General features: G+C 38.1%; 2 protein-coding genes across 3 annotated transcripts; one reads left to right on the top strand and one right to left on the bottom strand.

The window, feature by feature from the left end:
• The first annotated feature begins 1325 nt into the window (after positions 1–1325).
• On the top strand, positions 1326–10137 carry LOC128219071 (macrophage mannose receptor 1-like). The gene is made up of 7 exons (XM_052926894.1): positions 1326–1410; positions 1671–1768; positions 6660–6737; positions 7067–7217; positions 7539–7724; positions 9422–9649; positions 10026–10137. The coding sequence occupies exons 1-7, from the start codon at positions 1359–1361 to the stop codon at positions 10067–10069; spliced, it is 837 nt and encodes a 278-aa protein (XP_052782854.1). The 5' UTR covers positions 1326–1358; the 3' UTR covers positions 10070–10137.
• Positions 10138–14207: 4070 nt separating this feature from the next.
• On the bottom strand, positions 14208–27047 carry LOC128217846 (NAD-dependent protein deacetylase sirtuin-1-like). 2 transcript variants are annotated; one of them, XM_052925263.1, is made up of 11 exons: positions 26967–27047; positions 24375–24457; positions 24023–24173; positions 23629–23742; positions 23095–23336; positions 22658–22810; positions 19685–19832; positions 18269–18348; positions 17589–17775; positions 15616–16410; positions 14208–15034 (listed from the first exon to the last, which is right to left on the bottom strand). In XM_052925263.1, the coding sequence occupies exons 1-11, from the start codon at positions 27034–27036 to the stop codon at positions 14586–14588; spliced, it is 2472 nt and encodes an 823-aa protein (XP_052781223.1). In that variant the 5' UTR covers positions 27037–27047; the 3' UTR covers positions 14208–14585. The 2 variants fall into 2 exon arrangements, with proteins under 2 accessions (XP_052781223.1, XP_052781233.1); XM_052925273.1 differs by having other exon boundaries at positions 23629–23739.
• Between the last annotated feature and the right edge of the window lie 129 nt (positions 27048–27176).

The raw sequence follows: 27176 nt of genomic DNA, 5'->3' as shown, positions 1-27176 counted from the left end.
GGTGTAAAAAATAGCACGGCAAAGTATGAATTAAAACTTACATTTCATAGGGTATTCCTATAACTGTTGAGAAAATGTTGACATTTAGTCCATGCATGCATTTAATCCGATGTATTGATTCATGCATGCCATGAACCGTATGATCATTTCAATGACTGTCAAGTACATTTTCAGTGTGCTCACGATTTTTCTAGAGGAAATAGAGTGCTTCAACTATAAGAAAACATCTAATTATTCATAAAACGAACATTTTTTGAGGTTACAATAAATATTTTCTCTTAAACAAGCACATTTAATTTAACACAGTCCATTTCCTTGTTGTTACAATGGGCCTTCTTTACGCGGATTGAAAACGGTGTTAATCGCCGGCAGCCGCATCGCACTTTCGTATATCCTTACTACTATTTACGAGGTCTATCTCGAAGCTTGCCGGAGATGGCCGAGTTGTTACGATTGTGGACCCCCCTGTGGGCGTTTTGAGTATAGCGAACAAGTTTACTAAACAACCCATAAGTAGTTTTATGCATGTATGTGTACATGTTTAAAACTACTTGAAATTTCTTTACATTAACAACTAGAGACCAGGGTATTATCTGAATCCCTAACTACCAACTGGTGCATGATATTCACGAATTACCATTTGGAGAATGTACGAATAATAGTCATTCATCGTAACAAACACCTCTAAAAATCACTATTATTTAAACATTCGGCAGTTGTTTTTTTCGACCATAACCATCTGGCGAATGTACGTATAATATAGTGATTTTAAATAGTGTTTGTTACGAAAGTGCGTATGTGCACATGAATAAAAATACAATAACTGTTTATTTCTTTACATGTGCACCTTTAATCCATAAAATAGCTCTACTGTTTATTTCAGATTTGCGAACTACAAAGGTATACCTCGTCAGTAGGAACTATTTTGTATAACCTGGGGTGCAAAACCGAATCGGTGAGCAAAAACAAACAATTCACTCGTATCATTATATATTTCAGAAATAAAGCTGGTTTTTTTTTAGTTTAGTTTTATGAAAGTAAATAGAAATATATATATTCAGGTCAATCCTTCACTATTACTCAAGTTGACTGTAAATCGATATGTTCACATAACATTGTTCTTTGCTGGGCTTGACCTTGAACCCAAGTCTGACAGGGATCTTCAATAGAACATAGCCAATTAAAAGTTGCACTGGTAGTACATTACAGTGGGTCATTTTAGAAGTGTCAGTTATTGAACGATACACTTCACCACCTTGTTGGTCGGGAAGTCGAGGAGAAGAGGGACATTGAGGCCCGGGGAGAGACTGGCTCAGCGGAAAAGGGCTATCGAGGCCCGGGAGGCGAGGATATCATGTATGGAGTGCTGTGACACACCTTTCTGTAATCAAAATGGATGCAACATCACAGGCAAGGGGATAACAATGCAGTTTTTAATTTTATTATTTTGTTTAAAGGCAAAATATCGTAGGAATCAGTGTATACCTGTTAGTCATGTGCGTTGTCTTTATCAAGCATGATTTTGAAGCATAGATAAAATCTAGTCATTTCCAATATTCAAAATAAATTCACTTCAAATGAAAAATCAACAAATGTCAAAAAATAACTGTGTGCTTTCTCTTTTACCTATGTTGTGCACATGTTTATTATACTAATTCCCCATAACGTAGCTCCGCTCCGGGTCCACAGAGGCCCATTCTGTTATGCCTGTAACCAAACCCGGGACCCAGACAGATGCGACCATTTCATGGAGTGTAAGGCAAACGAGGTACCGAACCTTTATGAAGGTTATTTATGTGTTTGTATATAAATAACTTTAATATATAGCGTCATTTATTTGTTGCATCTCCTTCGCATTTTTGATTACCGGAGATGGTGTGTGTGTGTGTGTGGGGGGGGGGGACTACACGAGTAAATGTTTATGTCTACTACACGAGTAAATGTTTATGTCTACTACGCGAGTAAATGTTTATGTCTGCTACACGAGTAAATGTTTATGACTAATACAAGAGTAAATGTTTATGTCTACTACACGAGTAAATGTTGATGACTATTACACGAGTAAATGTTTATGTCTACTACACGAGTATAAACGAGTAAATGTTTATGTGTCTACTACACGAGTAAATGTTTATATGTCTACTACACGAGTAAATGTTTATGTGTCTACTACACGAGTAAATGTTTATGTGTATACTACACGAGTAAATGTTTATGTCTACTACCCGAGTAAATGTTTATGTCTACTACCAAGTAAATGTTTATGTTTAAGTGAAGAAATTGATGCGATATGTATTTCTTTATAATCCGCAAAATGCACTTAGCTTCCTGACTGTGTACTCAAAATTTTAACAACAAAAAATAAGAAAATAAAAAAGTATCGTTATTTGGCAATATCTCAAATGCCTTTATATTTAGAGTAACTTAAGGCTCTTAAATAACGTTTACATACATTACATTTTGTCAGTCAATCGGCTTCGATGCTCGCAACTGCTTGATATACGTTGGTATTTAAACCATTCAAAAGCAGTAGTATACAATAATAAAAATGTACGTACAATCAAACGCACCCAATCCAACGACAATCACCGACGTTCATCTTCCAAAGGTTATTGACCGATGCCCATCTCCCTTACCGATTCTCATCTCCCAAACATGCTCATCTCCAAAACGGATATCACCGATTCTTATCTCCCCAACGCTCATTACCGATTCTCATCTCCCCAACGCCCATTACCGATTCTCATCTCCCCAACGCCAATTACCGATTCTCATCTACCCGACGTCAATTACCGATTCTCAACTCCCCAACGCCAATTACCGATTCTCATCTCCCCGACCTTAATTACCGATTCTCATCTCCCCGACGTCAATTACCGATTCTCATCTCCCCAACGCCAATTACCGATTCTCATCTCCCCAACGCCAATTACCGATTCTCATCTCCCCAACGCCCATTACCGATTCTCATTCTCCCAACGCCCATTACCGATTCTCATATTCCCAACGCCTATTACCGATTCTCATCTCCCCAACGTCAATTACCGATTCTCATCTTCCCAACGCCCATTACCGATTCTCATCTCCCCAACGCCCATTACCGATTCTCATCTCCCCAACGCCCATTACCGATTCTCATCTCCCCTGCGTCAATTACCGATGCTCATATTCCCAACGCCCATCACCGATGCTCATTTCCCCAACGCCCATTACTGATTCTCATCTCCCCAACGCCAATTACCGATACTCATCTCCCCAACGTCAATAACCGACTCTCATCTCCCCAAGGCCCATTACCGATTCTCATCACCCAACGCCAATTACCGATTCTCATCTTCCTATCGCAATCACAGATCCTCATCTCCCCGACGTCATTTAGCGACTCTCTTCTCCACAACGCCCATTACCGATTCTCATCTCCCCAACGCCCATTACCGATTCTCATCTATCCAACGCCCATTACCGATTCTCATCTCCCCAACGCCCATTACCAATTCTCATCTCCCTAACGCCAATTACCGATTCTTATCTCCCCGACGTCAATTACCGATGCTCATCTCCCCAACGTCAATTTCCGATGCTCATCTTCCCGACGTCAATTACCGATTCTCATCTCCCCGACGTCAAATACCGATGCTCATCTTCCCGACGTCAATTACCGATTCTCATCTCTCCTACGTTAATTACCGATTCTCATCCCCCCGACGTCAATTACCGATTCTCATCTCCCCAAAGTCAATTACCGATTCTCATCTTCCCAACGCCTTTTACCGAATCTCATCTCCCGAACGCCAATTACCGACTCTCATCTCCCCAACGTCAATAACCGATTCTCATCATCCCAACGCCAATTACCGATTCTCGTCTCCCCGACGTCAATTACCGATTCTCATCTCCCCGACGTCAATTACCGACTCTAATCTCCCCAACGTCAATTACCGATGCTCATCTCTCCAACGCCTTTTACCGAATCTCATCTCCCCAACGCCAATGACCGATTTTCATCTCCCCGTCGCCAATTACCGATTCTCATCTTCCCAACGCCATTTACCGATTCTCATCTCCCGACGTCAATTACCGATTCTCATCTCCCCGACGTCAATTACCGACTCTCATCTCCCCAACGCCCATTACCGATTCTCATCTCCCCAACGCCTATTACCGAATCTCATCTCCCCAACGCCAATTACCGATTCTCATCTCCCCAACGCCCATTACCGATTCTCATCTCCCCAACGTCAATTACCGATTTTCATCTACCCAACGCCAATTACCGATTCTCATCTCCCCGACGTTAATTACCGATTCTCATCTACCGATTCTCATCTCCCGAACGCCCATTACCAATTTTAATCTCCCCAACGCCAATTACCGATTTTCATCTCCCCGACGTCAATTACCGATTCTCATCTCCCCGACGTCAATTACCGATGCTCATCTCCCCAACGCCTGTTACCGATTCTCATCTCCCCAACGTTAATTACCGATTCTCATCTCCCCAACGCCAATTACCGGTTCTCATCTCCCCGACGTCAATTACCGACTCTCATCTCCCTAACGCCAATTACCGATTCTCATCTCCCCAACGTTAATTACCGATTCTCATCTCCCCAACGCCAATTACCGGTTCTCATCTCCCCGACGTCAATTACCGACTCTCATCTCCCTAACGCCAATTACCGATTCTCATCTCCCCAACGTTAATTACCGATTCTCATCTCCCCAACGCCAATTACCGGTTCTCATCTCCCCGACGTCAATTACCGACTCTCATCTCCCTAACGCCTGTTACCGATTCTCATCTCCCCAACGTTAATTACCGATTCTCATCTCCCCAACGCCAATTACCGGTTCTCATCTCCCCGACGTCAATTACCGACTCTCATCTCCCTAACGCCAATTACCGATTCTCATCTCCCCGACGTCAATTACCGACTCTCATCTCCCCAACGCACATTACCGATTCTCATCTCCCCTACGTCAATTACCGATGCTCATATTCCCAACGCCCATTACCGATGCTCATTTCCCCAACGCCCATTACTGATTCTCATCTCCCCAACGGCAATTACCGATTCTCATCTCCCCAACGTCAATAACCGACTCTCATCTCCCCAAGGCCCATTACCGATTCTCATCACCCCAACGCCAATTACCGATTCTCATCTTCCTATCGCAATCACAGATCCTCATCTCCCCGACGTCATTTAGCGACTCTCTTCTCCACAACGCCCATTACCGATTCTCATCTCCCCAACGCCCATTACCGATTCTCATCTATCCAACGCCCATTACCGATTCTCATCTCCCCAACGCCCATTACCAATTGTCATCTCCCTAACGCCAATTACCGATTCTTATCTCCCCGACGTCAATTACCGACTCTCATCTCCCCAACGTCAATAACCGATTCTCATCTCCCCAACGCCAATTACCGATTCTCGTCTCCCCGACGTCAATTACCGATTCTCATCTCCCCGACGTCAATTACTGACTCTCATCTCCCCAACGTCAATTACCGATGCTCATCTCTCCAACGCCTTTTACCGAATCTCATCTCCCCAACGCCAATTACCGATTTTCATCTCCCCGACGCCAATTACCGATTCTCATCTTCCCAACGCCATTTACCGATTCTCATCTACCCGACGTCGATTACCGATTCTCATCTCCCCGACGTCAATTACCGACTCTCATCTACCCAACGCCCATTACCGATTCTCATCTTCCTATCGCAATTACAGATCCTCATCTCCCCGAAGTCAATAAGCGACTCTCATCTCCACAACGCCCATTACCGATGCTCATCACCCCAACACCCATTACCGGTTTTCATCTCCCCGACGTCAATTACCGACTCTCATCTCCACAACGCCCATGACCGATTATCATCTCCCCAACGCCTATTACCGATTCTTATCTCCCCAACGCCTATTACCGCTTCTCATCTCCCCAACGCCTATTACCGAATCTCATCTCCCCAACGCCCATTACCGATTCTCATCTCCCCAACGCCCATTACCGATTCTCATCTCCCCAACGCCCATTACCGATTTTCATCTACCCAACGCCCATTACCAATTCTCATCTCCCCAACGCCCATTACCAATTTTAATCTCCCCAACGCCAATTACCGATTCTCATCTCCCCGACGTCAATTACCGATTCTCATCTCCCCGACGTCAATTACCGATGCTCATCTCCCCAACGCCTGTTACCGATTCTCATCTCCCCAACGTCAATTACCGATTCTCATCTCCCCAACGCCAATTACCGGTTCTCATCTCCCCGACGTCAATTACCGATTCTCATCTCCCTTACGCCAATTACCGATTCTCATCTCCCCGACGTCAATTACCGACTCTCATCTCCCCAACGCACATTACCGATTCTCATCTCCCCAACGATAATTACCGATTCTCATCTTCCCAACGCAATTAAAGATCCTCATCTCCCCAATGTCAATTACCAATGTTCATCACCCCAACATGCTTATCTCCTCAACAACAATAACTGATGATCATATGTATTCTTGTCCAGTTGAATGATGTCCTAAATATCTTGAACCGCTCTTTTTTCTGGTTCACTTTTTTGTGCAACTGTATTCAATAACAATATTTAATATTTAGCATTCATATAATCAACAAGCATTTTCCTAGGTTTGCATGGTATATCGACCACACGAATTGAGTTCCTTGCCAGATGTAATATACAGGAGCAAGTGTGATACATTGCAGGTATGAGTTCATTACTTGAGAACTATATGTCCCCTCTTTTTATTTGATAAAATTTTCACCAAGAAACCACACGTACGTTGCTGATTCAAAAGTCTGGGACATTAATTTTCATATGATTTTAAAAATACATTTCTCTGGTTTAGATGCAATCGGAATTTGTACACAAAAAAATTGTCCCACTCAAATCACCCCGTCAACAGATCAAAACATGTAAAATGGGATATAGGTTTTACTCTTAAAAAAGAGTGAGAAACAAAACTTTATTCATTAGTTTTATTTGTTAGCTTTTATATTGTTCTTACATAATCATAAATTTAAGCGACATTCAGGGTTGCCAAGCAGTGATGTCGGCTGGCCACTCGTGTGCCACCTGCTGTGCTGACGATTTCTGCAATACACACTGTGGAGTGAACCCGATACTCCCCACTCTTCCGACAACACCACCGCCACCCACAACCACAACCCCACCCACAACTACAGGTATGTGTGGACACACATTGTGAAGCTGTTTCTGATATCATGACAACACTCATTGAACAATGGTAAATGCCTTGGTGCCGTCCATGCATATGACTTATTCCAATATCAAGACTGGGCACAAAGTAAACCTGAGTATTAATATTGAAACAGTGACGCAATGAAGTATTGCTCCATTAATAACTTAAGGTATACTTTAATAGTATATCTATGCAATTTAAACGAAGAGTGGACATTTTTTCAATGCATATATATATATATATATATCTGAGTCTTGTATAAGGCACTCGAAATAATTAAAATTCATTTTGGATTGTTTGACAGCTGGGGCGTGTAGTGAGCATCACCATTACGACGAAATGTCCCAGCTGTGCCTGCGGATAGTGGAGGAAAGGGTCCTGCCCTTCTTGTACGCAGACTTCTTCTGTAAGGGGATGGGGGACATTCTGGTGGAGATCGACACCCACGAGAAATACATCTTTTTACAGAGCGTCTTGCTTCGACACTCTAGTGAGGCACTGCACATTCATAATCGAACTACGGGATTCCGATAAGGCCATTGGCTGTAAATATGTTGATCTGAAACGCGACACTCGATATAATTACGATGATGGAAACGCAAAATCACGAAACTACGATAACGAAAACGCGACAATAATGCGATATACTATCGTAATTCGTTATATCGTGGTATCTCGTTTTCGTTATCGTACTGTGGCATATTTAACATCGTACTTTCGCGTCATCATAATCGTACTGTCGCGTTATCATTATCGTACTGTCGCGTTATCGTTATCGTACTGTTGCGTTATCATAATCGTGCTGTCGCGTTATCATTGTCTTACTGTTGCGTCATCATCATCGTATTGTCGCGTTATCATTATCGTACTGTCGCGTTATCATTATCGTACTGTCGCATTATCATTATCGTACTGTTGTGTTATCATAATCGTGCTGTCGCGTTAGCAATATTGTACTGTTGCGTTATCATTATCGGACTGTCGCGTTATCATCATCTCACTGTCGCGTTATCATTATCGTACTGTCGCGTGATCATAATTGTACTGTCGCATTATCATCATCGTATTGTCGCGTTATCATAATCGTACTATCGCGTTATCACTATCGTACTGTATCGTTATCTTTATCGTATTGTCGCGTGATCAATAACGTAATGTCGCATTATCATTATCGTACTGTTGCGTTATCATTATCGTACTTTGCTTTATCATTGTCTCACTGCCGCGTCATCATAATTATACTGTCACGTTATCGTTATCGTACTGTTGTGTTATCATAATCGTGCTGTCGCGCTATCAATATTGTACTGTTGCGTTATCATTATCGTGCTGTCGCGTTATCAATATCGTACTGTCACGTTATCGTTATCGTACTGTTGCGTTATCACTATCGTGCTGTCGCGTTATCATTGTCTTACTGTTGCGTCATCATAATCGTACTGTCGCGTTATCAACTTCGCACTGTCGTTTTATCATTATCGTATCGTCGCGTTATCATTATCGTATTGTCGCGTTATCAATATCGTACTGTCGCATTATCATTATCGTACTGCTGTGTTATCATAATCGTGTTGTCGCGTTATCAATAGTGTACTCTTGCGTTATCATTATCGGACTGTCGTGTTATCATCATCTCACTGTCGCGTTATCATTATCGTTCTGTCGCGTGATCATAATCGTACTGTTGTGTTATCATAATCGTGTTTTCGCGTTATCAATATTGTACTGTTGCGTTATCATTATCGTATTGTCGCGTTATCATCATCTCACTGTCGCGTTATCATTATCGTACTGTCGCGTGATCATAATCGTACTGTCGCGTTATCATCATCGTATTGTCGCGTTATCATTATCGTACTGCTGCGTTAGCATTATCGTCCTGTTGCGTTATCGATCATTATCGTACTGGTGCGTTATCATTATCATATTGTTGTGTTATCATTATCGTATTGTCGCGTTATCATTATAGAACTGTCGCGTTATCAGTATCATTCTGTCGCGTAATCATTATCGTACTGTCGGGTTATCATTATCGTACTTTCGTGTTATCATCATGAGTGAAACGAACGAATTACTAAAGGTATACTCCAACTCTAAAGATATTCATACTGACGTTGTTTTCATATGAATTCGTAATTAATCACGACTGCCCATTTTTTCACTGAACTTAAACTTTGCCATGATCAGCTTTGCCAACCAACCAACAGAAGTACTGGATAGGCGCGAGCACTAAGCCTGGCTCTGACGTCTTCCATTGGCAAAGCGGGGCGAGACTTCCGAGTCAGTACTGGGCTAGACACCTGACACTCACATCACACACGGACAGCAGGTGCGCACTGGTCGACGGAACGCAGTTGTACATGTGGAACAAGGATAGATGTACCGTATCACACCATTTTATATGTTCAAGTGCAGGTAAACTTTACAAAGCTTTCGAGGAAAAATCCGTTACATGAACAAAATATCACATGTTAACATGCTTTGACGTCTGTTATTTCGAACATCAATATTTTTTGATAAAAATATATAGCCTAAAATTTCTGACAGAACCGTCAAATGCAGTTATATGCTAGATATTTGGTAGGGGTGAAGAAAAACCAAACAACATAAGGGTAAATAATAGTTATTTATTTAAATGTCATATCAACTGGAACACCTCAGACATAATCAAACATAATTGATAGTCTATCCCGAAGCTTGCCGGAGATGGCCGAGTTGTTACAATTGATGTCATATGTCGCCCAAGCAGACGTTCATTCCTATCAAATGACTGCGGTTATATCTATTTCAGGTAATTCCAACACGAATACCAGTAGTTCGAGCTTGTTCGGATGATACGCTGACGGTCTGGCACAATGTTGATCTGTGATGTCATTTTGATTGTGGAATAAAAATTTAAATTGACATATAGCATGACTTCAACTTAACGCATGCATAATATTGTTGTTAAGGGCGCTTTTAAGTTTTGTTATCAAGAAAAAACTGACAAAAATACTTGAACGAACAGGCATCATTATAAGCCGAATAGAATAAACCCACTTTTACAATGACAAAAAATGAACCGTTACCATGGTTACGTGATGCCGTTGATACTATGCCGGTAGTGGCAGAAATGAGAAAAAAAAACTTATTAACAATTCATTCTTATAGTCACAGATAATCTATTAATATTAAGCATATGTAATATAAAAATCATGTTCCAAATACTGTTCTGAGGATTTGTTCCAATTGCGAGTTCGCGAGGTCCCTAATAATGCCGTCAATCACTCGGAAGACTCCGTCTGTCGTGTCCAGAAATATGCCAGCCAGTGCACGTAACTGCCAGTCACCCGGCCCAGGGGTGTGCGTCTGTCTGTACGAGGCAAATAATACCCTAGCATTGTTAATGTAAGTCAGCATGAAAATACCAAGAAGTGTTGTGATTATCAAGGTTCCAACATAGAAAACGTGAAACATAAGCGAATAGAGGACGTGCTTCAACTCGGACAGAATAACATTGAAACCTGCTCGTCGATTCCTGATGGGCGGCCATAGCACACTCTGCTCCTTCAAGAATGTGTACTTAAATACTCTAAAGGTACACAATTGTCTCACCAAAGTGTATAAGAAATAAATCAAAACTACTTTGCAGATGTAGATATCGTTGATAGACAAAACATTCCACGTCTTTATATAAATACACGTACACAACGCAAAGCTGGTCAAATGGACGTATTTTTGAAAAACGTCCGATTTGCCACCCGATTCCGTAATCAATATTAAAGGTCCGACAAGATACAACATAATGAAGTATTCCAGTGTATTTCCAGACCTATTAACGATGCTCATGTTCACACTATCTCCTCTCGGTTGATCAATATTCGTTAACGTTTGAGTTTCCATATCCGCGGCTGGTCGTGTGTGTGTATTCAAGAACGCTCCGTTGTTTGCAGGCGCACGTTGTTTCCGCCGTCGCCGTCTCCTCGGTATGGAGAACACGTGGTCAGGCTCCGCAGTCTGGGTCTCGGCGTCCCTGGTTACCGCCACAGTCCTGGCTAGGCTAAAGCGGTGGGCGTTACTCTCTACAAGGGCCTGGATAATATAGCTTCTTGGAAAACCGAAAATATGTGCTTCACCAAGTTTTGTTCTCTTTCTGCACACTGGACAACTCACATGACCCAGTTTCTTGGATGCGTTACGTCGCTGTCGTTGATCTTTTACGTAGGAAACCAAGCAGTTTTCACAGAACATGTGCTGACATGGTAGCACGCGCGGACACACGAATATTTCCATGCATATGGAACACGTTAGTAAATTGCCCAAACTCATTGGCATTATAGATTTAAATCGTTGGTTATACTTTACCATGCCTGTGGTAGGATGTAATATCATCCCGAATAGCGAAGTTACTAGGCTCAAGTCTTCAAGGTATCGAAGTATCGATATCAAAGCTTATCTACTCAATATTTTTATTTAATCAATGTTTTTGGAAACAATATGGCCTTGAGCGAGTATTAGCGATCACTTGAGTAGCATATATAGTTTTAACTGTATAGATAAGCCATTTCATATGTGAATACCAATAAGAAAATTACTGACAAAGCTCAATATATGAGAGTTGGTAAACAAATCGGGCATGTACAGTTTAAACGAGGCATTTCAAAAATCACACCCAAGTGAACTTGCCTTTCAAACGGACTTACCAAATATTGGTACTTAAATGTATGTAACGCAAATATTCCGCCTAAGTTCAATGAAGGAAGAGTTCTTTTACAGGGTTAACATTTTATTTCTAATGGTAGTACCTATTTTCACCTAAAATAACACATATTGTTTAGAAAATGTGGCCCTTAGGTTTTCAAACATTTCAACTAGTGACCTACTTTTTTACCCAACATTACCTTCTATCAAACTTGAAATAATCATTTTCGTCAAGCTTAATAAAGAGTATGCAGAAATGTGCTCTCTAAGATTTTAAAAAGTTCCCTCATATTGGACCTAGTGACCTACATTTTAACCCACCATGACCTATAATCGAGCTTCACTTATTTTCGCTGCCATACCGGCAACAATGTTTTGTCCGACAGATAAATGAAGTGCAAAATCTACTTATTACCTCTAACCACATGTTAAGTTTCATAAAGCAAGCTTGCATACTTATTGGTATCGCACGATCCCCTTTTCCGTACGGATTGAAAAAAACAAACGCAATCAAACTGTTGTCAAAGCAACCGATCTTTGTTCTGAGGTAAACAATTATATGACGTAAGCAATCACCCCTTGGTGCCCTCTATCAAAAAACAAAGCTCTATGAACCAGGGACCAGGGCCATTCGGGGTGTCGGTGCCAACATTCCTTCAAAAAGCCAAGCTTGTTTTCAGACATCCGACTTACCTAATCCATTCACGAAACATGTTAAAACACGGTCGAGTTAAAACAAAAGTGGTATTTTACTAATTATGTCGCCATAGCACCGTTGCATTTTATCAAAAAATAAAATAAAATGACGTGCATAATCCAATAGAGGCACTCTAACCAAATACTAAGTTCAATAAAAATAGCTTCCCTCCTTCTTGAGATATTGCAGGATCCAGTTGTTGGTTTTCGGACAGACAGATGGAAATATTATAGTCCCCTCCGGTTTAAACATTAGGGACTCCGATAATATAATATGTTTCTTATATTAGAATTAAGAACTTTCGACGAACTTGTCTAATACAAAATGTATTTCATTGAAACATAGTCGAACCAGGTCCGATAGGGGGTGTGCCAAGTGTGAACATTGTTTCCAATATTAGACTAGAGAGACCTACAAAAGACATAAACGAACATGACATTGAATTACAAGACGAATAACGATGTTTAAACTGACCAAGTTTCATTAAGATCTGGTAGAATTACCTATCACACAGTGCACTTAATATGAAAGTAATTATGGTTTTGAAACATTTCATATTGAATGATAGACAAACAAAATGACAGGTCTAGTGACGCTTTAGTAGCGTATGGTGCATAAACATTCCATATAAATGACCGTAAAAAGGCCACTTTTTTGTGTGTATCTCTGAATAATACAGTAACCAGTACAGCAAACGTTTCTTATTTCTTTGCGCATGTCTTATCATGCAAGGTAAATTGTCTTGGTGCAATGCTCATGAAAACCCTCCACGGCGCAGTTGGAGAAAAGGTCAGAAACCTTTTGTTGTAAATGGGATGAAATTTATACCTTATTTAAAGAAAGCATGTGTACATCCCTATCAAATATATGGAGAGGGTATATGTTCAGAAAGAGTTCACGACAAGGAGTTTTGCTCCGTGTTAAACATCAATTTCAAGGTTTTCAACCTTGCTTAGTTTCTAAATCCCATTACATTCTTTAAACGTTTATGATCACTAATTCAATTTTGTACAATGTTTTAAGGGGTATTCAGGTTATAAGGTATCAATTTTATGACGAGTTATGCTTTGCATGATATTTTTTCAAAGTGCTCAGTGTTCTTTATTCTTAGTTTCCTTAGCAACGTTTACTAAAATCATCAAAATAATCTGTGGTTGAAAGGATTTTAAATTGGTGACTTTCAAATGTAAGTTCATCATTACATAACTATATTGATATTATATTGATATTTAAGAATACGAAGCCTGTCAATGAACTTGCCAATTATTCCGACTATCCCCCAGACCTTGGAGGGCGTGGTTACAATTGACTGGTGAATAAGAACGGCTATTTTAATATCATAGATAAATTGTTGTTGTTTTTTGTTTACCTGGTCAAATTGCTTATTTGGCAAACCATGTACTATAGTTTCATAAAGAATCCATTTACATTTTAACAAACAATTATTGTATCCAACTTTTGCCTCAAAAAAGCCCTCTTATGTATAAATATATAGTAATTTAAGGATTGTTGGATGTCAAAATTAGCGGATTTTATTTCATACACTTTACACATAATATAATAGTATAAATAATGAAATGTAAGCAAGCAACAGCATATAATTGCTATAGTTTTATTCAAAATTCGTCAAATATTGACAAAGTAAACAATCAAGGTTTTGCATGATCACATTGCTGTTTTACTTTATATGGTTTGTAATAACACTGAAAAAGCTATATACATCAAGAGATCCAAAATATACATGTAGTGATGTACTGGTGTGATGGGGGCCCTGATATATTTCTTCAAAAATGTAATCACATAAAAATCAAAACAATCTCTTCAACAAACACATGTTATTGTAAGCTGCCATACAATCAAACTTTCAAAGTGTATGCCCTAATTGCACACAAAATATATAAAAGTAATAGTTATATAATCATGAAGTTGCTATATACAAATAAATGGTTTTAAAATTCTGACAGATATACAGTTTTATTGCACTTCAGTGAGCTTTTCACTATTGTCATCTTTTTCCTTCTCTGACTCATCCTTCCCCTTAATCTTCTCCAACTCATCCTTCTTAATATTCTCAGACTCACCCTTCTCTGATTCATCTTTCTCCTTTATCTTATTCAACACATCTTTCTTCTCGGCACCACTCACACACTCCATATTATCTGCCCCATCTTTTTCATTGTCACTTTCATCTCCTTCCTCATCATCATCCGAATCCACCAGTATACATGCATCTGAATCACTGTCACTGTCATTAAACATACTATCCTTTTCACTATCAGATGTGAGATCGATCGCATTGCCGCTGGTTCCGGGCCTGTCGACCTTATCTTTGTCCTCTCCAAAATACGGGATCTGGTAACGCATGGGGAAGTCAGCGAGAGGAAATACATACTGGTAGGGTGGGACAAAGCATATCTGGTCAGCTGAAAATACAAAAGTAGATTTATTTAAATCACAGTCGCAATTTTGACCAAAACAATATCGAATTTCAACTACAATCCAAGGATTTTTGAGTGTATTATACTTTATTTAAGATTAAATACTTGTCGCTAAATGCCAAGACAAATCTGTTAATTGTGACATGACACTGGACAGAGCAAATTTAAATGAGCATGAAGGTAGCAAGTCACTGATGTAGTATTATCATAATAAGATCTCTCCCTTTGAAAAATCAGATGCAACTACATATTGCAAACTAAGCACAACAAATTATGCTGAACTTGCTGCTAGCAGGGTAAAATAACTTACAACAAACTGCAGACATTTCCACATAGATAATGCAGTCCTACAAAACCCACCCATGTCTTAATACAAAACCCATCCATTGTTAAGTAACAAACACATCCATGGCTTAATATTAAACAAGTCGCTTTATATAAAACACATCCATAACTTAATTTAAAACACATCTTTAACTTGTTTGTCCCTGTGACCCTGTAGTTATCATTGGACTATAAACTCCAAGTAAGTTGAGCATATAATTAGCAATTATGGCAGTTTTTACCTTTCAGCAGATTTGCCATGTTGCAATGGTAGACAGGCCTCCACTTTTTGACAGGCTTCTCACCACTTGTTCCCTGAGCTGGTGTATCACCATCACTTTTTTTACCATCCTTTTTAGATTCCTGAGGTTTTGTTTCAGAGTTTTCAGCTTTACTGTCTTTCACATTCATCTGAGAAATAGCTGCCTCAGGTTTGTCGGAGTCTAGTTTTGCTTCTGATGCATTGTTTGTTTTCTCATCACTTTTAGATTGATCAACAGCTTTACCTTCTGAATCTCCCTTAAAATCAACAGGCTTCTCTTTCTCAACTTCCATTTGATCATTACAGTCAAAGCTGATATTGTCACTTTTGTCTTTCTTTGAATTTTGAGATCTCTCTTGTTCACAGACAACATTGTCTGTTTTAGACCCAGTTTCTTCTGAACTGGCTTTCTTAGGATCAAGAACAGATGTATTCTCATTAACACCATTCCTTGATTTCACAGTTTCATAACTGTCATTTGGGAACTGTCCCTGCCCACTGCCACTCTGTTCTTTCCCTTTGACCAAGTTAGCAACCTCAAACACCGCTTCTCGGGTGGGGGAAGGAGGAGGCGTGGTGGAGGGGGTCGGGAGGTCCGATCGGGTCACTATAGACATCTCTGACTTGCGGGCTAGGGCCTCCCAACCCTCTCCCAGTCTCCGACACAGCTCTCCCACCACAATGTCACAATCACCCAGTAACTCAATGTCAAAGTTATGTCCCTTTAGACGCTCCTTGTTGATCAAGATCTGTGGAACAGTGGGAGGAAGGGAGGCTGAAAAACAAATGTATTCTTGCATAAAAACAGTCGAACAAAAAACGTGTCATTTAACCTTTAATGCCAATTTAAAGAACAGTGGAATTTATTTTTTTTAAACTTAAATGTATGCTTTCAAATAAATACTGAATAACTGCCATATGACTAAATATTAGGGATGGCAACGAGTACCCGAGTACTCAATCGAACATCTGAGTACTCGAGTACCAAATCACTACTCGAGTACTTGGTAAAAAAATAAAAAAAATCAATAAAAATCACCAAATACACGATTTACAGACAAAATATCAGATCTGGTTAGTTGCCAAGAGGACAATTTAAGGTCCCTCTAATCCCAGCTGTGTACACAATTGACCTCAATCAATTAGTTGACAGTTGTTGTGATAGTTGCAAACTGTCAACAAAGGACCCCTATTTCAAATTAGCACTGATGTCAATTAGCGAAGTTTTGATAGCGGTACTTTCACCTACACAATTCTATTGTATACCAATTAGAGACCTTTCACCAAACAATGGACGCTAACGAGCAAAAGAGTATCGACCGTTACGAGAATTGATTTCTTAATGGGCGTATTTTAACTATTTTTGCAATGATTATCACAATTGATTGGTTGATATTTTAAATCAAGAATTATGAATATTAATGAGGTAAACAACAATTACACAGTACGAAAAACTATCATTTAAAAAAAAATAATTGTAAACAACTGAACAACTGAACTTCGTATTGAATTTCGTTCACTATTTTAATGTATGCTATTTTCGTTCATTGTAATTCTGATTGTTGTTCATTTCTGCAGTGCATACTTGTATAAAATTAAACGAATAAGACAAATTAAAAGCCTGAAACAACATTTGTTTTCTTTTTATATCATTTTTTGTTAAAATACGTAATGAAAGTTTACTTTAAAGGTGAAAATGACCAATAATACGACCAACGCACAATATACGTCATTAACGATACATGTATACACAATCTTGTCTTTGCGAACACATATTCAATTTTTCCGAGTAATTGAGTACCCGAGTACTCGATCGAACGATCGTCCGAGTACTCGAGTATTAATTTTACTACTGGTTGCCATCCCTACTATATATCAATATGAATAAAACATATATAGTAATAAAATAGAGGAAATTGACTTCAATTAATAACAGAAAAATAGGTAACTCACTGGGCACAAGGGCAACAGGGCGGACTTTGAGAGATGACCCGATGACAATCAGTAGGTCACACTGATCTTTATCTTCCTTCATGCGCTCATGAAAATGTTCCGGAAGACTCTCGCCGAAAAACACAATATCTGGCTTCATCACAGATAGGGGCAGCGTGGGATAACATTTGGGACACATCGGTACAACCTGGAATATTTGATGATTGGATATTAATACTGTAAATATTTCTCTACTTCCTCTCATGTATACATAGAACTCCCTATCTTATCATCAACAGGCTCCTTGTGACTTATCGGACTTTGGTGCATACCCACAATGTGAATTACACAGACTCCCCTGACTAGCTCAAAGGGCTTTAAACTATGAGATAGGCTAAAGAATGCCATTCATCAGCATGGTCCAATCTGAAAGAAAAGTTAATTACTAATGCACGGTTCCTTTGTCTCCTTATTATTCTCATGCATCTGAAGTAATAATAATAAATACCAGACCACATGTCTCACAAATTCCTTCCCTCTTGTCATCATTTTTGACATGACAAATCTAGTTTCCAGAATGTCATACCATGATCTTGTAGAATATCAGAATGATGTTTACTTTCATGGTTCAAACCAGTATTAAAACCATCCTAGAACTGTTGAGAAACTAAACTAGAGACTTAAAGATTGAATAAATCTACCTGGTTCATAATATCTTCCTTGATCTCATCACTGGAACATTTGTGCTTACACTCCATACAGGTGGCTGTGGCAAACGACCCTTAAAACAAGCAATAAATAGATGAGATTAAATACAACTCTGGAGTAATTATTTCAATATTCTTGATTCTTGAACAATTGTTTTTATATACTTTTTAATAATTCTTATCTAATACTTTGCAAACATAGGGTATTGTAAAACAGATTTAATAATTTATAGATAAAACAATTTACAACAAGAGTGACACTCACAAAATACGCCCATCAATAATTTCTTGGATTCTAAATTCATCCTTAATCGTACCCAAGAGACAATCAGTGTGTACTTGGCAAAGCATTTATACCGGCAAACATTCTTGGTAAAGATTTTATAGCTACAAACATTTTCAGCAAGTTTGGTGAAGGTCAGATGAGAATTGTTCAAGTTAGAGAGTAGACAAAGCTTAAATGGCAAGGGCAGTAATCCTGAAGTGCTTCGGGGCATTTGGCTGATTATCATACTTGACCGATTTATTTTACCAACAAATATTTTCAGCAAGTTTGGTGAAGATCAGATGATAACTGTTCAAATTAGACAGTGGACAAAGCAAAAATGGCAAATTTTGACCAATTCAAGGGCCATAATCCTGAAGAGCCTGGCTGGTTATATAACTTTGCCAAGAATATATACCAACAAACATTTATAGTAGCAAGTTTGGTGAAATTCGGATAAAAACTGTTCAAGTTTGAGAGTAGACAAAGCTAAAATGGCCAATTTTGATAAATTCAGGGGGCCATAACTCTGGAGTGCCTAAAGCGATTAGGCTGGTTATCGAACTTGATCTAGATATTTCACCAACAAACACTTTCATGAAGTTTGGTGGAAATTGGATGAGAAATGTTCAAGTTAGAGAGCGGACAAAGCTAAAATGGACAATTTTGACAAATTCAGGGGGCCATAACTCTGGAGTGCCTAAAGCGATTTGGCTGGTTATTGAACTTGACCGAGATATTTCACCAACAAACACTTTCATGATGTTTGGTGGAAATTGGATGAGAAATTATCAAGTTAGAGAGCGGACAAAGCTAAAATGGCCAATTTTGACAAATTCAGGGGGCCATAACTCTGTAGTGCCTAAAGCGATTTGGCTGGTTATCGAACTTGGCCTAGATATTTCACCAACAAACACTTTCATGAAGTTTGGTGGAAATTGGATGAGAAATGTTCAAGTTAGAGAGCGGACAACATTGTGGAGCCGCCCGCCATGGGTGTTCCCATAATACGGCCATCGTAAGATGGGCGTATAAAAATTTGAAAAAAACTCAATTAAGATTCGATCATCAAATTAAATGTTTCACATACTAAGTCATAAACTCATTCAGCAGTAATACACCCCTAATCAGAGAAGCCATCTTACCATGGCACTGTATGACATTGTGTATGCCAGCCACCTGTTCCAGGGTGTCAATGTTCTGGGTGTAGTTACGCAGCAGTTTGTTGTGTGTTTCCAGCAGGTTGATAAATTTGTGGCTTTTGGAAGGCTCAAACTGACCAGGATATATCTCCTACAATGGTAAATGTAAGTTGCTTAAAACTGTCAAGATTCATTGAAACAATCTCCTTTTCAAAATAACCATGCAAAAGAACATGTTGTTAACAATATTTGTTTTCTAATTATGGTTACAATACTGAAAGCAAGTTTTTGGCTAAATTTAGTGCTGAATATCAGCTCTTTTCCCTCGTCAAAAAGCCTCTATTTTCCCCCCAATAAATCACCAGTTTACTCCCCCCCCCAATTGTTTTTAATTATTTTTCCACTTCTATCTAGAATCTAAACCTGAAGAGTTCATTTCCCATTTTTGGTGGAGGTCAGTGGTCGAAATTAACACAAGCCCGCAAGCCCTGAACTGGTAAAGTGTCTTCCAGGCTTGCTCAAATTCTGACTTTTATATAGCAGGACTTGTTAAAAACATTGATGCCAAGCAATAGGATAAGAATTCAGGCTTGTTCATCAGAAAGTCTAATTTCAATGACTGGAAGGTATTTCCATTCTAGACATTCTTTCAGAGAATATCTCTCCGCAATAAGGCCAGAGTTTTTATATCTTTAGATTTACGGGAGCGCCGTACCTAAATATTGCAAAACCCAAATAAAAATAAAATTCATTTTCGTAGTTTTATTTTTATTTTTTCCGACGAACGTTGCTCCAATGTTAAGAACAAAATAAAATTAGTGTTCTATAACCCATATCTCAGAACCAACTGGTGTACCAATTGTCATTCATTATCGGTCTTTTTACTGCACAAACCACGTAAACCAGTCGGAAATACGCGGGGAAACAGAACAGGTACCCGTTACCATAACAACGTCCTGTCAAAAGTGAAAGTACTTTTTGTCATACCCCTTATTTCTCGCAATTTCTGCAGCTATATAGAAATGTTTTACTACAAAAAACGTTCCGATGTTTATGTTTCATTATTTAAATCAAACCGTGGTGAACTTAAAACGTGTTTATTGTGATTTTTTTGTAGATTCAGTATGTTGTTCGCGTTTCGTGGAATGATTGCGAAACTTCCGGTCAAAATAAGGAGACAGAAATTTGTGGGTTGTATTGTCTATTAAAAGTCGTTGGCGCACGTCGTATATTAACAAGGATGAATCGGATTACAGCGCAAAAATGTATAGCTTCTGACAAACACAAACTGCAAAATGATATCGTGTTCATCATAGTCAAAATGGATATTTTTTTCTGAATTTGACTCTGGGGAGCATTGAACACACTGCTTCACGATCACATATTTGAAGAGAAAAACACAAGGTATCGTGATATTCGTAGTTGTTAATTAGTTTAATAATGATTTGGAATTTAAATCGTTATAGAATACTGAAAATGATGTAATAATAACATAGTGTGTGTTTCCGATAAAACAGAAAAAATCTGAACATAAGATATTTGGCAGTCAGTGCAAGAAGTCAAACTTATCCGTTGCTTATTGCCAACGGGCATAGCTGGAATTAGAAGGATATTTTTCAGGACTGATTCTAAAATCAGTTCTTAGACCTGGTTTTTTGAAACATATAACACTTGTAAAATTTATCTGAATGCTCCCGAATTTTCTTTGGTGAAGTACATAAATGTAGATTTTGACTGTCTGTGTATCCGTAAGCCCTGTCAAAATTTGAAGTGAACAGGAATTTCCATCAGGGCTTCTACTTTTTTTGGTTATATTTTCTATATAAAAACCACATCACGGTAAATTGTCACGGTGCTATTTCGTTAAAGACAGAAAAACACATTTGACCTCCTTATTATACCATGTCTGAAACTGTGTTTAATTTTTGATTACTTCACAATGGAAAGGATATGCTTATATTGTGGGCAAAAGGTTAGAATTGGCCATTTAAACTTCTTTATTACACTGACATGTTTCATAAAATCCATGAGTTGATAATATATGCACCTCATATGCATAGATACATTCGAACAAATATATACAATTAATTTCAATGAGCGCTTGAACTCACAGTGTTGAGGTCAATATTTTCAGTCATTAAAAGGATCTTTCAATTATGCTTTTGAAACTTTATGGTGATTTATCACCCTTTTTTCAGCCTATGAAATAGCTGACACAAGTAAGGTGTGTTTTGTCTTCATGATATAAGAAGTTTTAAAAAATAAAAAAAATCGGAGAAAAATCCGTTTTATTTTTATTTATTTCTCCTTTGGGACATTTTATGCATTTTATTTTTATTTTTATTTCCTCCTCCTTACCGAACTTTTTGAAAAATCTCCCGTAAATCTAAAGATAAAAAAACTCTGGCCTAAGCAGATATTTGTTTTAAGTTTACAGTCTATTTTGTCAGGAATATTTTACAGGATGCACCGTTGTTTTGCGTTTTCCGGTTTTAGTTTTCCGGTTACTTTCATACTTCCAGTAAAATACGTTCAGGAATATTTTTGTATCTGTATCTCAACATTTTGTATTTAAATGTTTAGTTCTAACAATAAAATGACTGAATTAGATTTTGAGTTCAAAACTTACCTTCAAATACACATACACACAATGAACAAGCATTTAAAACATGTTGTTATGAGTTATCTTTTTAATTCAAATATGCATTTCTCAATATTCATATTAATCCTATTAAAGTGTTATAAACAGATATAAAAAATCAGAAAAGCTTGTCAATTGTTGTCTTGCATGTTTAAGAAAAAGCTTGTATTTACACATATAATATCAAATGACATCAGTTAAAGCAGAAAGTTCAACCCTTTTACAGAATGCAGCATCCTTCTATAACTACTTAGCTTAAACATCAATAATATTAAAATTTAATAACTTTTAATGCAACTAAATACAACTTCAACAAAACGTCAAATAAGCTTTACTTTTGCAAACTTGAAGAAAGGCCTCTGTTCCCGCCGGAAGTAGCTGATGTCAAACATGGCCTGTGGGTCAGGCAGGTCAGGGAAATCCACAGCCAAACGTGCGTAAATACCATTCTTGGAGCGGAAATCCGGGATCCCACATGATACGGACACCTGTAATGGGAAAAAAGAAACATGTGAATACATAATGATTGTTACAGCGATTCTTGCAAACACCGATAAGTATGTGGCTGGCATGATCTGAACTTTTCAAGTTATATATCAATAATTTTGCACAGATAACATTTTTCAAATATATCTAGAGGGTATGAAAACTCATGATACTTTTTGAAAATACCGAAATAACCTTATATATATAATATATACTGTGCTGTTAAGGATACATTAAACTTCATTTGCCATACTGGGCAATAACTTACAACACAACTATCACCTACCCCAGCACCAGTAAGCACCATGATCTTGCTGCAAGTCTTCAGCAGTTTGACTGCATCCTCCAGAGTGTTATAATCCTCCAGTTTCTTTCTAGGTGGTGGCTCTGTCACCATGCTAACAACCAACTTCCACAGGAACATGTCGTCAAAGTCAGGGACGGACGAGCCATCAGGCATCAACTGACGCAGTAAAACACGTGGATCCATACCGTCTGACATACAGCGATACACCCATGATATTGAACCTATTGGAGAGAATTTCCAAACTTAAAAAGGTGCAACAAAGGATAAAATATTTGCCTACACCAAATAGCCTGACTTTCTTTTCTGATAGATGAGTTACTCAACTTAAACATGATATTAAAATCAAAACAGAAAAATCAAACGTTGACTCCAGTAACTAGAATCTGGTTCTTCAAGCAGTTGTTTAAGTTGTCTGTTAGATCAGGCAAAAGTCATGTTAGCAGTCTTGTTCTCAAAAAGAAAACAGGTCTCTATTCCACACTCAAATAGAAAGACCATGATTGACAAGGTTACCAGGTGGTTTAGCTGCCCAGGACTCCTCTCCACTGAGATCTGACATGCCGCTGATTCCACTAACATTTGATAGTCTGTCATCCTCATCCTCATCTTCATCACGTACATCTCCTTCTGAGAGATAAAAGAATCTTTATTTAGTCGGGTATATGATAACAAAAAACATTAGCTCAATGAGCTATTTTCTGACATGAATAATGATGGTGGCATATTGGATACATTTATTACAGAATCAGTGCTGTTGTGCGATGTTAAAGACATCGCAGGGTCAATAGTTTATCCGATTGTTTATGTCATACAAAGTTGTTCTAGTCATTGTTAGTTTATACTAAATGTTCAATGTGTTTGTTTTAAAATTCTAATTTATTTGAAATGTGTAAACGTCTGTGCCTACCACTTTCTTCTTGCTTCCTCTGACTATTTCTCTCTGTATCATTCACCTCATCCCCTGCATCTTCTTTGTTTACTGGTACCTTCCCAGTATGTATTTCTCCATTCACTCGCTCCCCTCCTGGATCATCCTGTTGGCTGACTGATGCTGTGCTCTGAAAAATATATGTGAATTTCCTGGTTTTTCATCAAAATACAAAACATTTTATTATTGCACAAAAGGATACTATTTATCGTTTTCTTAAATTAATTTTGCATTTCATGAAGTCTGAAAAAAAGTCTTAAAAAGTTCAATATATAATACTTAAGTATGAAATCATTTCATTACCATCAACTAATGTTCAGGAAATACTTACTTTCTTATCTTCTACGACCTTTATATGTGATGTAGCTTTTTCACTAGTTTCACTTTGACCTGATCCAAAGTTGGCATTTGGAACTGAATAATAAAATAGAATATTACTAATAATAGTAGTTTTTTATAGTAATATAACAAGAAGTACCTATATTACTATATAATTAAGATATATTCCATATTATAATTTATAGTATGTGTGATCCTTTTGTTACATTGTGTCACATTCTGTATTTTAGAAACAACCATAATTTACAACTAATCAAGCAAAAACAGGGATGATAACAGAGCCAAGTTGCCAATCCTGAAAATGTCTGCGTGGGGTTCAGGGGGCCGCCAAAGGCCCCCGATGGGTCCAGGGCAAAGCCCTGGTGGGGGGACAAGGGGGGCGAAACCCCCCGAAGCTTTCCGTATTTCAGGGATTCTAATACCCTTTTTGCCTTAGAATAGTGTTCAAGGAGTACACCTTTCGGTTTGGTATATATAATTATGTACAACACGAGACATCCACAATCAGAACAATTATCAGGAATCTTAGCAGTGAAGTTTAACACCTTTGTCTTTAAACAAAGTTAAATTTACTTTATTTTACCTGAAGTCACAGGCATTAGACATGTACCTGACATTTTGGTTCAGTTGTCCACTTCCCATAAAACTCAACTGGCTATGATCAAATGCTTGTGTATGAACAGTCTACACTGTGGGATGTTTGATTTATAATAATGAACAACATATCGATTATGATGCTTGCAAATGTTTATTGTAAAAGTGTTAATTATTCAATTTTTATGTATCATAAAAAGAGTATTTATTCCATTTTCTGCACATTTGATGAGAATATAGTGTTATTAATTATTATATATATTATTCCAAGTAATATCCAAACGGGACTTAAATGCTTTGGCAGCGTAGCTGTTGTGGACATGGTGGACTTTGACGTATTCTGGTCCCTAAGCCAGATTATTTCCCCTCATGGTGTTACATGAGTCCAGTAGAACACAAACTAGATTATCCCACGGCAGTTCAAGTCTCTCAAACAGGCTTTCAAATTCTATGAAAATTGATTCAGAATCAGCCCTAGTGATTTTTAAGGAGGCCAAATGTCTCAACACTATTTTTTTCTCTATAGCAGAAAAATAGCCGCAACAGTTTTCTCATTGTGTTTGTTGACTTGTCTTAGTTGAAACAAAACCGAGATCCATTAACTCCTCCACATGTTCATCATTGAAATGGCTAGCCACTCCGTAAGTCATCTTGTATGATGCTGTACACCTTTGAAGTTTTAATTCGCTGAGAGCTTTTGTATCTTTGGCAAGTGTCTTAAGTAAGACACACTACTGTGGTGCCAGGGAGCATGTTCAGCCATAAATCCAAGTATCATGGCCTCTGGATTAAATTGTCAGTCATTGACAGGAATAACTGGATGCACTGGCTGAGGTGTCTGTTCATCCCTGACTTTTGTAACCATTAACATAACTGGAAATACAAATTACAACTATAGAATTTAAATCTCACTCAAACTGGGTCCTCAAGAAGTTTTGTTGAACTGTCTCAAATAGAAAATAAAATGACTGCCTCTACGTAATATGTATTACTACTACAAAATATTTATTCATTTTTTTTGTTTAAATTTGAACCAAACCAATTTTCATTTGAACCTCCCATTATGGTCAACAGCCACTTCTTATTGAGAACAATGCTTCAAACATTATGAGAATAATAAAGAAACGGTTTACAGCGTAAACTTCAATCGGCCAAATAAAATTTGTAAAATAAAAATCGATTATTATGACACAATCCGAATCGGGATGTCTGAAATAATGCTACATGCGCAAAATTCATAATCAGTTTGATCACTTTCTATTAACTTAAATAGAAACGTTTCGGGAATTTCTCTTAATAAAAAATGGCAAATATACCCTTTAAATCGACGAATCGATGTTTTTAGAAGTTGGTGGTGGTCGTTTTTCTCCAATTTTCCAATACCCGTTTATTCGTCTTCGTCGTCTGTCATATCCGGATACGACCATCCGGATACTGTCTTCTAGTCCCATCGGTAATTTCCGTAATCACCGGATGCTATCTTAACCAATCATATAGCTCGATTGCCAAGACGTAAATAGGTTCGTTAATTTCCGACTTTACGCTTCCGGAAAACTCACCTTTCGTACCCATATTGTTCGAACTGAGCTCGATTCGCTCCCTGTACCCCTCCCCCTAGAAAAAACTCAACGGATTTACATTAATCTCAAAATCGATCCGTGAGGCCTTAAATCCGGAATTCCGGATTAATCCGGAATTTTATCATCCCTGAAAAACATTCTACATTTTTTAACGAAAATATATTTAAATTACATATATGTTTTAAGTAATAGTATGGTAAACCTATCATTCGATCAAAATCACAACTATCAGTGTAACGTAACCATCATATCTTACTTTTGGACCTATCATTAAGGGAGATAACTACATCTATTATTAAAATTTGATCAATTTGTGGGATATGTGAAGTTTTTTCAAACAAAATTTCTCAAGCAAACTATTTCAAAAGAAAGAACACAATGTAACAAACAAAACAGCTAATTGACAGTACCATGATCGGAAGAAGTGTCATCCAATTTTAATCTTTTCGCGGGAGTTTCGTTTGAGTCTCCGTCGGCCATTTTGACGCAATTCCCCTGCGCATTTGTTTTGCGCAAGGGATACCTTCTTAATAAATGCTATATGTTTAGTAATATTAGTTATTATCAGAGGTGACGTGATAACTTTAGCATAATTATATATTTCAAATATTTTTAAACTT

Source organism: Mya arenaria, chromosome 2 (assembly GCF_026914265.1).
Source record: "Mya arenaria isolate MELC-2E11 chromosome 2, ASM2691426v1".
Lineage (NCBI taxonomy): Eukaryota > Metazoa > Mollusca > Bivalvia > Myida > Myidae > Mya > Mya arenaria.
The sequence above is the reverse complement of the archived record's forward strand: the minus strand, read 5'-3'. Positions and strand labels throughout refer to the sequence as shown.

Excerpts from the sequence above, each read along its gene's own strand:
- LOC128219071 (XM_052926894.1), top strand. The coding sequence starts at position 1,359 with ATGGAGTGCTGTGACACACCTTTCTGTAATCAAAATGGATGCAACATC. Across the intron at positions 1,411-1,670 it reads AAATGGATGCAACATCACAG|CTCCGCTCCGGGTCCACAGA; the intron begins GCAAGGGGATAA and ends CCCATAACGTAG. Across the intron at positions 7,218-7,538 it reads AACCCCACCCACAACTACAG|CTGGGGCGTGTAGTGAGCAT; the intron begins GTATGTGTGGAC and ends ATTGTTTGACAG.
- LOC128217846 (XM_052925263.1), bottom strand. The coding sequence starts at position 27,036 with ATGGCCGACGGAGACTCAAACGAAACTCCCGCGAAAAGATTAAAATTG. Across the intron at positions 24,458-26,966 it reads TGACACTTCTTCCGATCATG|TTCCAAATGCCAACTTTGGA; the intron begins GTACTGTCAATT and ends TTTATTATTCAG. Across the intron at positions 19,833-22,657 it reads CTTTCTTCAAGTTTGCAAAA|GAGATATATCCTGGTCAGTT; the intron begins GTAAAGCTTATT and ends TTACCATTGTAG.